This window comes from Muntiacus reevesi, chromosome 3 (genome assembly GCF_963930625.1).
Source record: "Muntiacus reevesi chromosome 3, mMunRee1.1, whole genome shotgun sequence".
In the NCBI taxonomy this organism is placed as follows: Eukaryota; Metazoa; Chordata; class Mammalia; order Artiodactyla; family Cervidae; genus Muntiacus; species Muntiacus reevesi.
The window spans coordinates 158165222-158179938 of NC_089251.1; the positions used below are offsets into that span (position 1 = coordinate 158165222).

Here is a 14717-nt window from a genome sequence, read left to right on the forward strand (position 1 = left end):
CCCAGATGATGGTGCACAGCGCCGTGCACCGAAGAGTGTCTCAGACACAGGGACCCTGCACGCCGACATCTTCATATGCACCCCGCAGGGCTGCTGAGTGGAGAAGCCGGATAGAACTGAACCCTATTTGACTCCAAAGCGCAAACCAGGCTGAACAGGGACTTCCTAGTGGTACAGCGGTAAGAAATGCCGTTGCAGGGGGCACAGAACTGGTCAGAGAACTAAGATCCTGCATGTCATGAAGTCAAAAAAGAAAAAAAAACTCAGGCTAAACTGAAACAGGGAGAATCATGGCCAAGACCCAGTGAATTAGGGTCAGGATGGGTCGGAATGACGGGCTCATCAGTATTTGGTTTTTGACTCTGCTTATGCCTCAGGCACTATTTCATCACCAGCACACAGAGCGCATCCCTGGGCTCGTGGACCAGACACGCTGGTGGAGCCTGTGCGTCCAGACCCATCATCGGTTTTACTCTGCCTTCCAAGCCCGTTGAGGGGGGCTTTCCGACCCCCAGGGGTGCGGGTCCCCACGTGGGGAGTGTGGGAGGGTAGGGTAGGATCTTCTCCTCAACAGAAGGCCAGCTCTGATGAAATGAAAGTAACTGTCAAATGACCGGGCCGTCCACGTCCTCTTCTCGGGGATCGCAGCACCGGGTCTGACTGTTGGAAAACAGCGCAAACTCGAGAACAATCTGTTCCTTTCATTATCTTAACTTTATAAAGTCTTCCTGAACTTCCCAAGCCCCTCCGGGGCCACACACAGACCCTCAGGATAAAGCGCTCGATTTAACACAGGACGACAGGAAGTGAAACACAATTTCCCCTTTTTCACGGCAAAACAAAACTGCAAGGTTTCTTCCCCTCTGCTCCTGATCCTCGTTCCCCAAACAAATTTTACTTTGGCTCTGACTTCATCCGGATGCTGTCAGTGTGTGCCCTGTGGGAACCAGCACAGCCTCGGGCTCCATCCCAGCCTTCCGCTCCCAAAGCCTCGGCCCCCGGACGGACGGACAGACCGACGGCGGAGACGCGCGACATGCTGCCGCTGAACTGCTCGGCGCACAGCCAGGCGGCGGAGGTGGCCACGGCCTCGCTGCTGCTGCTGGAGTGCGGGCTGGGCACGCTGGGCAACGCCGTGGCGCTCTGGACCTTCTTCTTTCGTCTGAAGGTGTGGAAGCCCTATGCCGTCTACCTGCTCAACCTGGTGCTAGCAGACCTCCTGCTGGCCGCCTGCCTGCCCTTCCATGCCGCCTTCTACCTGAGGCAGAAGCGCTGGGACCCGGGGCACGCGCCCTGCCAAGCGCTGCTCTTCCTGCGGGCCCTGTGCCGTGGGGCGGGCCTGGCCTTCCTCACCGCTGTCACCCTGGACCGCTACCTGCGGGTGGTCCACTCCAGGCTCAGGGTCAACGCGCTGTCGCTGCGGGCAGCCTGGGGCATCTCGGGCCTGGTCTGGCTGCTCATGGCCGGGCTCACCCACCAGAGCGCCTTCCTCTCGGAGGCAGAGTGCCCCAGCTCCGAGCCCCGGGAAGAGTCCTCCTTCCACCGCCTCTGGCAGGAGGCGCTCTTCTTTGTCCAGTTCATCCTGCCCTTTGGCCTCATCCTGTTCTGCAGCGCGGGCATCCTCAGGACCCTGCGGAAGCGGCTGCGGGAGCCAGACAAGCAGCCCAAGCTGCGGCGGGCGCGGGCGCTGGTGGGCGCGGTGGTCGTGCTGTTCGTGCTGTGCTTTCTGCCCTGCTTCGTGGCCCGCATCCTGCTGGCCGCCTCCCGGGGGGCACGCAGCTGCGGGCTCCTGACCGCCGCGGTGCACGCGGCTGACGTGACCGGCAGCCTCACCTACATGCAGGGCGTACTGAATCCCGTGGTCTACTGCTTCTCCAGCCCGGCCTTCCGGCACTCCTACCGCAAGCTCTTCTACACCCTCACCCTGCGGGCCCGCAGGCTGCCCGCAGAGACTCCGGGCTGGGACCTCAGAGACTCGGACTCCTGAGGACTGCACCCCCTTCCCTGTCTCCAGGACGACTCCCCCCCGGGCCGAGCAAGCAGGATTGGAAGTCAGGATTCGGCGCTACACACTTCACACCGCACCAGCAAGCGTCCTGCCCACGCTGTTCACTGCGATTTCCTCCAGCGACGGAGCCTCACGGAGCCACTACTCAAAACCGAGCCAGCGGAGCCTCCTTGACACAATCACGGGGCACGCTGAACTGCTCGATTATGGCCCCACGCTCGTCGCTGAGAAAAGATGCTCTGGTGTCCGGTGATGGAGGGGGATGAGGAGGAAGGTGGCATGCCTCGTCTGGTTCTGACGGTTCGGCGTTGGCAAATCACTTTAACTTCCTATGCTGGTTTGTAAATGCAAAGAGGTCCCTGCTCTTTTGCACCTACTGTGCAGACTGTGGTCACCGACGTGGGGAAGTGGGGCTTCGGGTCTGAAACCAGGTTCTGCCGGCTGTAAGCGTCCCGTGCTCAGCTCTGCTTGATAAACTTGAGCTCCACTTGCATAAATTATAGGTCACACCCAAGGCAGCAGGGTCAGTGCCTACCTTTATTATTAGGCGTGCCTTCTCACTAAACTTCTCAGGAGTGCTTGTAGAACTCTTGAAGGTTTGAATGGCTACGTGCTTTTGAAACTCCGTCTGCTTCCCCTGCTCTGAAACAACCGCTGTGCTCTGAGCCTCCTGGGAGGAGCACTCGCTGTGAGAGCGTAGTTTCCACCCAATGCCCGCGACACGGAAGTCCTGAGCAAGGCTGCTGGGGACCGGCCGGGCGCAAGGCCACAACAGAGAAGGTGGGCAGAGCCTCTGGACACTAACAGCGGCTGCCTCTTCTCCTCTGACTCTTAGATGATGTCCCATATTTGCAGCCCATGCTGCTGACAGAGGACTTAGAACATCACCTTCATATCTGCCTCATCTCCCATCCTCTGTTCAAGGTGGTGGTGCCACCCCAGAGAGACTCTAAGATGCTTAGAAGGGGCCTGGGGTCTGCCTGTAGCTCTGGATCCCGGGGTCCGCTTGGAGCACCGGGTCCCGGGATCTGCCTGTATCACTGGGTCCCTTGCAGCCCACACTGGAGACTCGCATGACCTTCACTTGTACCGCCCCCAGGGAGAGACTTCTGCTTTTCCCAGAAGGTGCTCTATGAAGGTATTTAAGGTTAAAACTGCTGGAATTAGGCAACAGGAAATGGCAAAGCTACCGCCCCTCCAGGATCTGTGTGCCTCCCACGTAGGCTCCTTGCCAGAACCAGACCTGAAATGTGGGCATGACCTTCCCACTGTGCCCATGAAGGAGGCAGGCTGCCAGTACTAACCCAGGGAATGTGGGTCCCGCAGCAACACTGCGCTCTCTTCTCGGAGTTCAGTTCCTCCCGAGTGAACAGAATTTCAAAGGACTTAGAAGGGAAACAGGACCCGATGAGGTGTGATGCCGCTGAATAAAATTCTCTGATGTGGCCATTCTAAACTGTGTTTCTTCCATCTCAGAGAAAAGAATTGTCTCCATTTTTCTTCCTTTGATCCTAGTGCACATACAATGCTAAATGCTGCTTTAAAGAAACAGTGGAGCCTGGCGTGCTGCAGTTCCTGGGGTCGCAGAGTCAGACACAAATGAGCGACTGAACTGAACTTAAAGAAACTAACATTCAATATAAGCCTTTCCCATATTATGATAAGTTCCCCATAAGCCTTATTGATAACCCAGTGATCTACTCAGGAGATGTTTCTTAACCATCCTCGTGCTGATGACCTCTCTGCCCCTACGCAGGTAAATCCACACCCTGAAAACACACAGCCGTCCAGACGTCAGGTACACTTGGGGTGGGGGTGGGCAAAGCCAGCCCACCTGACCGTCTGGACAGGCTTGCTGGCCCACCCTGGGCACGGACTGCTTCCCACAAGCCGCCTTGCCAGGCTCCCTCCACAGCGCTGTGGCCAGCGGCTCTGCTCACGCTCGGGGGGCAAAATGGGGAGGTCTCGTCACAGAACTGCTGCCTCTCAGGGTCCTGATGACCGTCTCCTGGACTTGCTGGGGGATCAGTCTGGGAACTTTTGAAACTTGGATGCCTCAGCTCACCGCGGGGGCTCTGACTCAGTTAGTCTGGGAGGCATGGGTGAGATTGAAGTCCCCTCATGAATTCTGTTGGGTTTCCCAGGTGGCTCCAGGGTAAAGAATCTGCCTGCCAATGCAGAAGATGTAGGAGAGTCGGGTTTGATCCCTGGGTCGGGAAGATCCCCTGGAGAAGGCAATGGCGACCCACTCTAGTGTTCTTTCTGGAGAATCCCATGGACAGAGGAGCCTGGTGGGCTACAGCCCACAGGGTCGTAAACAGTCGGACGCGGCTGAGCAACAGCGTCAGTTCTGACGCTGTGCAGCCAGGCTGAGAGTCCCGGGGTCCGCAGCCATGCCCGGGGCCCCTGTGTCAGCACGCTTCTCCATCTCTTCCTTGCCTTGTGACCTGGGACAGTTCACCCAGCTGCTCTGAACTCTCCTCTCCTGTCAAATGGGGGCAGGAGAAACAGGCCACACGGGGCGACCGTGTGGCTGAAACAATCCACGAACCTGTGGGCCCGGAACCCGGCCCACGACAGCGTACAGCAGGTGCTGCCTGGCCACTTCCACGCGATCCGCTCCACCAGCGGTCTCTGTGTACGTCCCCACAAGCCTGTGGTCCCTCTGGGGACCCAGGGTTTCACCCACACGCCCTCAGCACGGCCTCCTGAGCCGGCTGTCCAGCAGCTCTGCTACATCAAAGCTTTATTGCTATTCTTTCCTTCCAGCGATTCCTTTCTGCATGTTTTCTAAGGATTTTGTGAAACAGGACAACCTTCTGTGTGTGTGGAAGGTTCAGGATCCTGTAGGCATCTCTGAGGATGTTTTGGCCGCCTGGTCCTGCCTCTCCTGTGGGACGCCAGCTCTGCATGTGGACAGGCCTCTTCTTTAAAGACACGGAGCATGGAGGGTGTCTTCTCCAGATGATCTTCTCCAAGTAAGGAAATGACTCAGAATGAAAGTGTGAGCAGACAGCACACGACGGCCGTCGGAACCGCAACCATCCTGCTGCCAGCGGCAGGTTTTGGTTTCTCTTCTCCCGTGACTCACTTCCTGCAACGCGGCTGGTCCCCAGCCTCGCTGCGCACCTTGCAAATCTCAGCCGTGCCTCAGCTCTGACCCAGATTTCCGTACGAGAGATGTATTTCTTTCTCTGCTCAGATCACGCCGCTGCTCTTTGAAAACCCCGGCCACCTTCTCCTTCCCCTTTCCAGACTCTAGCAGCTGCTGCGCCCACCTGGCTCACACGTCCTGCAGGTGCAGGTTCGGGCCTGGGACGCTCCAGCCTCTGTCTTGGGAGTCCCTCCCTGCCCACCGCCCCCTGCCCGACACCTGGCTCACCCTGGCCCAGAGGCCTCTGTGGACCTCCCGTCTGCGCTCCCCACCCTGGAGGCTCCTTGCACCAGGCTTGGCACACAGTAGAGGCTTAATAAATCTGCGGAAAATATACATACACAAATCAACCTGATTTAAAGTTTAAAAATTCACTTTATTCACTGTATCCACACTGCCGGCCCCATCTCACATTCCTGCCATGTGCGAGGGTTCCAATTGCTCCACCTCCTTCCCAGAGCTCATCATTTTCTGGTTTTGCTTGTTCGTTTGTTCGTTTTTATAGTAGCCATCCCAAGTGATGTGAAGTGGAGAAATGTTTCTTTGAAAATCAGGAAACACTTGATGACTTCAGAGACGGAGAAGAAAGTGAGAACCGGGCCCGCAGCGGGTTCGTTCTGCCGCCACCCTGCTCTGTACTCCACCGCGATCTCAGACAGTTTCCATGTCTAAGCCTCTTTTTCACTGGAACTGTTGGACAGAAGACACGTGTCCTAAGGGTGGTCGAAGAAGCCACTCCTGGATGCAGAGCCTAGAGCCCCCCACGCCCAGCCTCAGGCGTGGGACCCCCAGGAGCCTGAGTCAGGGCGGGACGGGCTGCCGTCCCCGGGAGCGCTCCGGCCTCAGCTGGAGGCTCAACCCTGCTGCCCTTCTGTCGGGGAAACTCGAACCCATCCCCGGATGGGGCCCACGTCTCCATCCGGAAAGGCTGATGACCGTTCACTGGAAAGACGGCTGGGAGGGCGGCCAGCTCCCCGGGACCACGTCCTGACCCATGCACACGGGATGCCTGGGGTCTTCAGTGCAGCCCTGCCGAGCAGCCGTCTGCCGACTGCGGTCAGAAAACGGGAGACCAGGCAGCGGGGAGGCGCCGGCCCGTTTCACACCCTCCCCCGCCTGGTTCCCAGGCTGACACCCGGAGTTCACCGGCCCCGCCGCCTCCCCGGGCACGCCCCGCCCCAGGCTGGGCCGTCCAGGACTTGATGGGAGCTTCTCTCCGTCAGTCCAGCCCCTGGACAAGTGGCACGGATGGTTTCCATGTTCCCATTCAAGCGGGACAGTTTGCTTAACATGCCAGTCTTTGTCCTGTGACTCACTTTACCTCTTCAGCCTGTAGCGGAGAGCAGAGTGGAGACCACGCTCCAGGGCGTTCCTCGTCCCGCGTGCGGCTCAGCGGGCGGAGGACAGAGATGTGAGTGAGCAGCACAGGGCGTGGGAGACGGAGGGGGAGAGGGTACCGGGCCCGACCTCAGAGGCTCTGCACAGCCCTGCACGGCCTCCTGGCGTGCCCCCGGACGCCTGGCTCATATCTGGCCACCTGGCGTGCCCCCGGCCTCCTGGCGTGCCCCCGGCCACCTGGCCCATACCTGGCCACCTGGCGTGCCCCCGGCCTCCTGGCGTGCCCCCGGCCACCTGGTCCGCACCCGGCCGCCTGGCGTGCCCCCGGCCACCTGGCCCGTACCCGGCCTCCTGGCGTGTCCCTGGCCGCCTGGCCCGTACCTGGTCACCTGGCGTGCCCCCGGCCTCCTGGCCCGTACCCGGTCACCTGGCATGCCCCCGCCACCTGGCCCATACCCGGCCACCTGGCGTGCCCCCGCCGCCTGGCCCGTACCCGGCCGCCTGGCGTGCCCCCGGCCGCCTGGCTGTCTGCTGCACCATCACAGCACCCACCTGACCACCCAGAGGTGCAGAAGGGACCTCCCCAGGCTGCCGCTGTGTCTGGATGGTTAAATCCTTGTCCACCTCAGAATTCTAACAGCTGCCCGAAGGCTGCATTCTGCTCACAGAAGGCTTCTGTTTAACTCACAAGTAATTTTTAATTTGCCTTATACTATGAGTAGTTAAGAAGACCCAAGACTCTTCATTTTTAAAAGTCTAGGCTTTGGAAACTGGCAGAGCTGCCAGCCCTGGGCACACCCCCCGCCCCCCCGCAGGCCTTGGTGGGGGTGGAGCCCCGCCCGGGAGCGCACGTCCCCGCCGGTCCATCCCGGCTGCTGGGTGGCCCCCCGGTCCCTGCGAGCAGCTATGCCTTCGTGGGCTCCAGTCTGCACCTCCCTGCCGCTGCATGTGTCTCAGTCCTGTCCGACACCGCAGACGGCAGCCCCCCAGACCCCTCTGTCCCTGGGACTCTCCAGGCAAGAATACTGGAGTGGGTTGCCGTTCCCTTCTCCAGGGGATCTTCCCGACCCAGGGATCGAACCCAGGTCTGCCGCACTGCAGGCAGATTCCTTGCCGACTGAGCTCTGAGCAGTAGGCTCACTGACCTACCCATCCCCCTAAAGCACGGACCGCCTGGGAAGCCCCACCTACGCCTCACTGAGTTTCAAACGCATTTTTCAGTTTCCCGTCTTCGGTCAGCGTGATGGTTACTTGTCTGTGTCCACACGGCCAGACCTTGGTGCCCAGGGACTCACCAGACCCTAATCCAGGCACTGCGTGGAGGCTTTTCTGGACGGGTCAGCGTCTGCATCGGCTGCCTGTGAGGAGAGGAGCTACCTCACCCTTCCTGACGGGGTGGGCCTCGTCCGATCAGGAGGGCGCCTTAGAGGCAGATCCCTGGGTTTCCCGGAGAAGGAGGCGTCCTGCGCTGAGACCTGAAGGCAGAAACCCGCCGGAGGTTGCAGCCTGCGGGCGTAGGAGTCAGGCCCTTTAAACGAATCCCTGCACCTGTGTGCACACCTGCCTGCTCCTCTCCTCCCCTCTCGCTCTCCCCTTCCCGTTCCCGCAACAGTGACTTCAGATCGGCTGTCAGGGCAGGTCGTCTGAAGTTCTGCTCTTAGCGCTTTATTTCCGTTTCCACTGCCCCCGTCTCCTGGTGCACCTCTCCTCCACGCTCTCTGCGTCAGCTTCACCTGGGCCTCCGTTCCCCCCATCCGCAGTGCCCTCCTGTCCTCTGAGGTCCTCGCTTCTCCCCGATACACGTCACCCCCTCGCCGGCTTTGCTCTGCCATCTTCCCGTGCCTGCTTTAGGGACAACCAGGAGTCCCCAGAGCGCCTGCATCTGGTTTCCGTTCGACGTGAAACTGAACATTTCTTGGTTAGATTCAGCTCCTCTCAGATCAGGCTGTGTGTTCACACAGCCCTGTTAGACACGGGAGTTCAGTGCAGAGGACAGGTTTGTTTTCCAGTTCAGTTCAGTTCAGTCGCTCAGTCGGGTCTGACTTTTTGCGACCCCGTGGACCGCAGCACGCCAGGCCTCCCTGTCCATCACCAGCTCCTGGCGTTTACTCAAACTCATGTCCATTGAGTCAGTGATGCCATCCAACCATCTCATCCTCTGTCGTCCCCTTCTCCTCCCACCATCAATCTTTCCCAGCATCAGGGTCTTTTCCAATGAGTCAGCTTTTCTCATGAGGTGGCCAAAGTATTGGAGTTTCACCTTCAGCATCAGTCCTTCCAATGAACACCCAGGACTGATCTCCTTTAGGATGGACTGGTTGGATCTCCTTGCAATCCAAGGGATTCAAGCCCAGGGGACTTTTCTCCCACCTCTGGACAAAAGCCCAAACTACTCTAGCAGCTGTATTCTCATATGACACAGTTCTTCACTCAGTGAGAAAAAAGTAGCCAGGTCTCACCACAACCCTACCCCGGTCCAACACCTGCACGAAATACAATCCCCAAGTCTCAGCTACAACTCTTGGTTAGTTTCATTATTGTTGTTTTTGAGTCACTAAGTTGAGTTAGACTCTTCCTGACCCCATGGACTGCAGCATGCCAGCTTCCTCTGTATTCCACTATCTCCCAGAATTTGCTCAGATCCGTGTCCATTGAGTTAATGATGCCATCCAGCTACCGCATCCTTTGCCGCCCCCTTCTCCTTTTGCCTTCACTCTTCTCCAGCATCAGGGTCTTTTCTAATGAGCCAGCTCTTTGCATCAGGTGGCCGAGTTCTGGAGTTTCAGCTTCAGCATCAGTCCTTCCAATGAATATTCAGGGTTGATTTCTTTTAGGATTGTGTGATTTGATCTCCTTGCACTCCAAGTTAAAACTCAACAAATATATTTAATTATAACAATTATTTCCAAATTTAAAATACAGGCCAAAAAAAAAAAAAGCCTCTTTTTAAGCCTGAACAGGAACCCAAGATGTGAACACACTCACCTTACTAGAGAAAATAAATGTATTTTACAGAAATAATTCCTCCAAGCAGCCACGAGCTCAGCTCAGAGGGAGTTGCAGGCACACCGTTCTGGTTTCTAACTTGAATTTCAGTGTTGAGTGGGAGAAACTCTAGAACTCTCTCATGACTCACTTATCTCATTTTTACTAGAACTCTGATGCCATCATACTTTTATTTACTAAGAACTCCCCCAATCCTGCTGCATCATAACAAGCCTACAAGCAATTAGAGCTTTAATTTACTCTAAAATATTTAGTTTGATTTCAAACACCAGCATCATAAAATCGGAAGCGCTGTCTGCCTAGGAAAAACGCACTGGCTGAGACTTTTGCCAACACGAAGGCAAACACTGTTAAGATAAAGGAAGAAAACAGCAAAAATGAGGCAGCAAAATTCCCTGGAAACTGTGGACTCAGCCATGGTGTTACTTGACAGTTAAATTCCCAACCTGACATTTAAGGGGAGTGTGTGGGGAGAGCTGGTGAAGAGAGCCGGTTCATCAACAGAGAGGCAGAGGGAGGGACCCTGCCATCCTCCGTGGACGAGAGACGGGAGGGGGCGTCCTGCAGGTTCTGATGGGGGAGGAAGGTCTCCCGGCATCCTTGCCGACTCACCTCGGGAGGGAAGGGCCCTCCTGGGCGCTGGCAAAGGGGGCTGCTCCCCTCCTGGCCCTGCTCTAGTAACCACGGTAACCGTCACTGGCCTGCGGAAACCTCAGTACCCGAGTTCCAGGCAAGCATCTGGCAGCGTCCCTCCTTCAGCTGTAAACGACCAGCAGACTCCTTCCCCACCCAGGGCGGGCGCGCGGGGTGTGAACGCCACCAGGGGAGAGCGCAGGAAACCCAGCTCTGACTTCACAGGGGGCTCATCACGATTCCCGTGCAGAGGGCTCTGCGTCTGCTCCTCCCGGCCCCTGGGCCCGCTGCCGCACTCAGCTTGGGTCCCATGGGACAAATGGGAGGTGCTGAGACTCACACCTTCCCGCCAAGACAAATTGGAACAGCAATGCTGGCATTTCCAGTTCAGTTTAGTCACGTCTGACTCTGCAGCCCCAAGGACTGCAGCACTCCAGGCCTCCTTGTCCATCACCAACTCCCTGAGTCCACCCAAACCCATGTCCATCGAGTCGGTGATGCCATCCAACCATCTCATCCTCTGTTGTCCCCTTCTCCTCCTGCCTTCAATCTTTCCCAGCATCAGGGTCTTTTCTAATGAGTCAGTTCTTCACATCAGGTGGCCAAAGTATTGGAGTTTCAGCTTCAGCATCAGTCCTTCCAATGAATACCCAGGACTGATCTCCTTTAGGATGGACTGGTTGGATCTCCTTGCAGTCCAAGCGACTCTCAAGAGTCTTCTCCAACAACACAGCTCAAAAGCATCAATTCTTCAGTGCTCAGCTTTCTTTATGGTCCAACTCTCACATCCATACATGACCACTGGAAAAACCATAGCCCTGACTAAATGGACCTTTGTTGGCAAAGCTGGCATTTTCGGTGGGACCATAGTGTTCATGGAGAGAAGTGTGAGACCCAAGTGCCGACCACACACCAGGCTTTCTGGGCCCGGGTTGCAGACTTGAAAGACGGCCAAGTAGCGCTCCCTGGAAAGGCCAGGCTGCCGGCCGCTGCCCGTCCCCCACTGACCTCGCGCGCAGACGGGGCGGGGTTGCCCTCTGAGACGCTGGGGCCTCTCGCCTGGACGTCCCGTAATTGCAGACTGTGGCCAGCAGGTGGCGGCCGCGTCCCGCCCGGGAGGCCCGCCCACACGTCGCCTGCGAAGTCAGGCCCCTTGAAACTGGCGTGTGTTCAGTCACTGTGTCCAGCTGAGTCAGTCCCTAGGCAGCTTGATAAGCAGTCCGGGGTCCCCAAGGAGGACACAGAGACCTGGGGCCCTCGGGGAGGGGAGAGGGGTCCGGAATTCTCAAGGACGAGGAAGGACAAATTTTTTTTTCTACATTCCTTAGTCTTCGACACATAAAAAGTTTTTCTCTTTACGCCCGGAGCTGATGATTACACGAAACAACCCAGCTTAAACTCTGTTCTAAGGATCATATAGCCATGCATCCTGCTCCAGGACATGTTTCTCGTTAAGAGAACCTTCCATCTACTCCTGTGATCTTAAGACACATGTTGTGGGAGTGGGTTTGATAAAAGTATGTAAGGCCTCGCTGAAGGCAGGAGAGGGGATGAGACGGTTGGACGGCATCACCGACTCGATGGACATGGGTTTGAGCAGGCTCCGGGAGTTGGTGATGGACAGGGAGGCCTGGCGTGCTGCAGTCCTTGGGGTCACAGAGAGTCGGACACGGCTGAGCGACTGAACTGAACTGAAGGCTATCGAGGGGGCACTTTCCTTCCCCCTTCTGATCTGTCAGAACCTTTCTCTGTCCCTTTTCACACTTAACTCCACGACACAAAGGCTTTTGAGTGACCAAGCCTGGTCCTGAAGCTAAATCTTCTTCAGAGATCACGAATCTGACACCATTCACCGTAAGCTATCACAGCTCTTGGGGACCCCATAGATGGCAGCCCTCCAGGCTCCTCTGTCCATGGAATTTTCCAGGCAAGAATACTGGAGTGGGTTGCCATTTCCTCCTCCAGGGGATCTTCCCGCCCCAGGGATTGAACCTGCATCTCCTGCATTGCAGGCAGATCCTTTACCCTCTGAGCCACCAGGGAAGCCCCCAGATGTGGTGCTCAGATGGTTTAGAGTGACTGGCTCCGGATGCTGTGCTGGTCATCACAGCAAGAGTGGGAGGAGGCCGTGTGTAGGCAGAGGGCCCCGGGCCGACCCGCCTCTCAGAGGCTGAGCTGAGACTGTTACCAAGCTCGCACTGTACTCTTTTTATTGCAGCTGAGCATTTCTTTAACACATACAACCTTTGCCCTTGTTTTTTAAAGCAAATGGTACTTCTTTCCATTGAAATCCATTTCCCCAGTGCCTCCTCTCCCCTCCCACAGAGTAATGGTCCATCGTGACACAATTACATACAGTGTGTTCACTGTTATTACATGTGTGTGGACACATGGCTACTCATGGGAGACATTTCTCCAGGCTTCCTTTGCCTTGTTGTAATCACAGGACCACATTGAGGCCAGTAGGTTGGGAGAAGTGATTCCTATGACTTTCACATTGTGTCATTAAATAAAAGGCTACCTGTTTCCCCCTCTCCTTTTTTCTGTTAGCTGGAATAAAAATGTGATGGAGGGAGCTACGGCAGCCCGCTTGCATCACGAGGACAGATTGACGTTGAGGACAACAGCGCCCTGCTGGTGTTCCTGGAAGGTCCACCTGGACTCTAATACAAGAAATAAACGAAGAATTAGAGGGCTTCCCTGGGGACCCAGTGGTAGAGAATCTTCCTGCCAATGCAGGAGACGTAGGTTCGATCCCTGATCTGGGAAGATTGCACAGGCCGCAGAGCAACTCAACCCTTCTGCCACAACTACTGAGCCTGTGCTTTGGAGCCTGCGCTCCATAAGAAGTGAAGCCACTGCAGTGAGAAGCCCCTACTCACCACAACTAGAGAAAGTCCCGCACAGCAATGAAGACCCCGCTGCAAACAAAACTATTTAAAAGACAAAGGATCAGAAAAGACACAGCTCTTACTGCTAGCTAGCTCTATTATGGATTTACCTAAAAACATCAGGAAAATGATTTTACTAGCAAATGCAACTCTAGGAAGAATGTGAGAAAGCAATCTGGCAATTCTCGGTGAGTTGCAAAATCATAACAGGAGAATATAAGCCCCAGCTGCCCGGTCTGAGCGCTGGTTCTGTAGCCTCCCCGCGTGGAAAGTCCCGGAGCTTGTGGCTCCCTCGGGGCAGCAGGCACCACGCGGGGGGAGGTGCTGCAATTCCATTAGTCCGACCATACACGTGAAGCCCTGACTCTCCCTGCACTTGTGAGGAAGGCTGCGGGCTGCTGATCAGACAGCAGGGGCCTCTGCAGCCTCGAACCAGGGATCCCCTGTTGGTGCAAACAGGTGGGCGAATGGGGCCCCGCCTCCCCTGGCCCCGTCAGAGCTGCTTCTGCAGCCACAGCTGCCGCCCACCACCCGGAGGTCCCCGGGAGAAGAGAGTGCCCTCTGCGTCGAGCCCAGAAGTGGCCCAGGTTTGGGGGAATCCCCCCTATGGAGCTGGAGGGTGGGGCTGGGGAAGCAGGACCACCCCTTCCCCAGGGCAGGATGGAGGGGGCAGGTGACCAGTGGAGGCTTCCGGAGGAGGCCCGTCTGCAGGGGGTGCCTCAGCGCAGGCCAGCGGGCAGGGGCGTCCAGCAGCACCGTCGTTGTCCGCATCTAGCGGGGAGCACAGCTGAGAACTGAAGCCTGCAGTGGGAATGACTGCCCAGGACGCAGCTCACCAGGGAGGAGGGACCACCCAGAAGTGAGTGCTCACATTTGAAACCAACTCGGGTGTGAAGAGCCGCTCTGCCTCCAGAAACCTAGTCGTGATGGGCTAGTTGGACTTGTGACCCCCCGATTAACACACTGGGGTCCTGACCCCTCTGCCTTAGAATGTGACTGTGTGCTAAGTCGCTTCAGTTGTGTCCGACTCTCTGTGACCCGTGGACTGTAGCCTGCCAGGCTCCTCTGTCCATGGGATTCCCAGGCAAGAATACTGGAGTGGATTGCCATGCCCTTCTCCAGGGGATCTTCCTGACCCAGGGATGGAACCTGCATCTCTCATGTCTCCTGCATTGGCAGGCAAGTTCTTTACAACTAACGCCACCTGGGAAGCCCAGATTTGGAGAGAGGAGCTTCACGAGCTGATTAAGTTAAAAACAATACCGTTCGGGCGGCCCTAATGTGACTTATGCGGCCTTATGTGACTGGAGTCCCTATAAGAGGAGGCGATTAGGACACACACACCGCCCCCCAGAAGCACGGCCAGCGAGGACACAGGAGTGAGATGGCCGTCTGCAAGCCAGCGAGAGGCCTCAGGAAGAGCCAGCTCCGCAGCACCAGGGCCTCAGACACCGAGAAGTCAGTCTCTGCTGGTCAAGGGGCCTGGTCTGGGATACTTTGTTTCAGCAGGCCTCTCGACGAGACACACCAGTAGACTGTGCCCGCGCACACGCTGTATTGTTTAGACCAGACTGTCCTGATACCTCCCAGAATGCCCAGAACTGGCACACTGGCGGAAATCTTGCAAAGATTTTAAAACATTGTACTTTCCTGGCTTCATTTAAGAGTTAGCCTCTCGTCATCAGGA

General features: G+C 56.8%; 1 protein-coding gene across 1 annotated transcript; it reads left to right on the top strand.

The window, feature by feature from the left end:
• Positions 1 to 974: 974 nt before the first annotated feature.
• On the top strand, positions 975 to 2813 carry GPR31 (G protein-coupled receptor 31). Its single transcript, XM_065927723.1, has one exon. The coding sequence runs from the start codon at positions 1037 to 1039 to the stop codon at positions 1985 to 1987; it is 951 nt and encodes a 316-aa protein (XP_065783795.1). The 5' UTR covers positions 975 to 1036; the 3' UTR covers positions 1988 to 2813.
• Positions 2814 to 14717: the final 11904 nt, after the last annotated feature.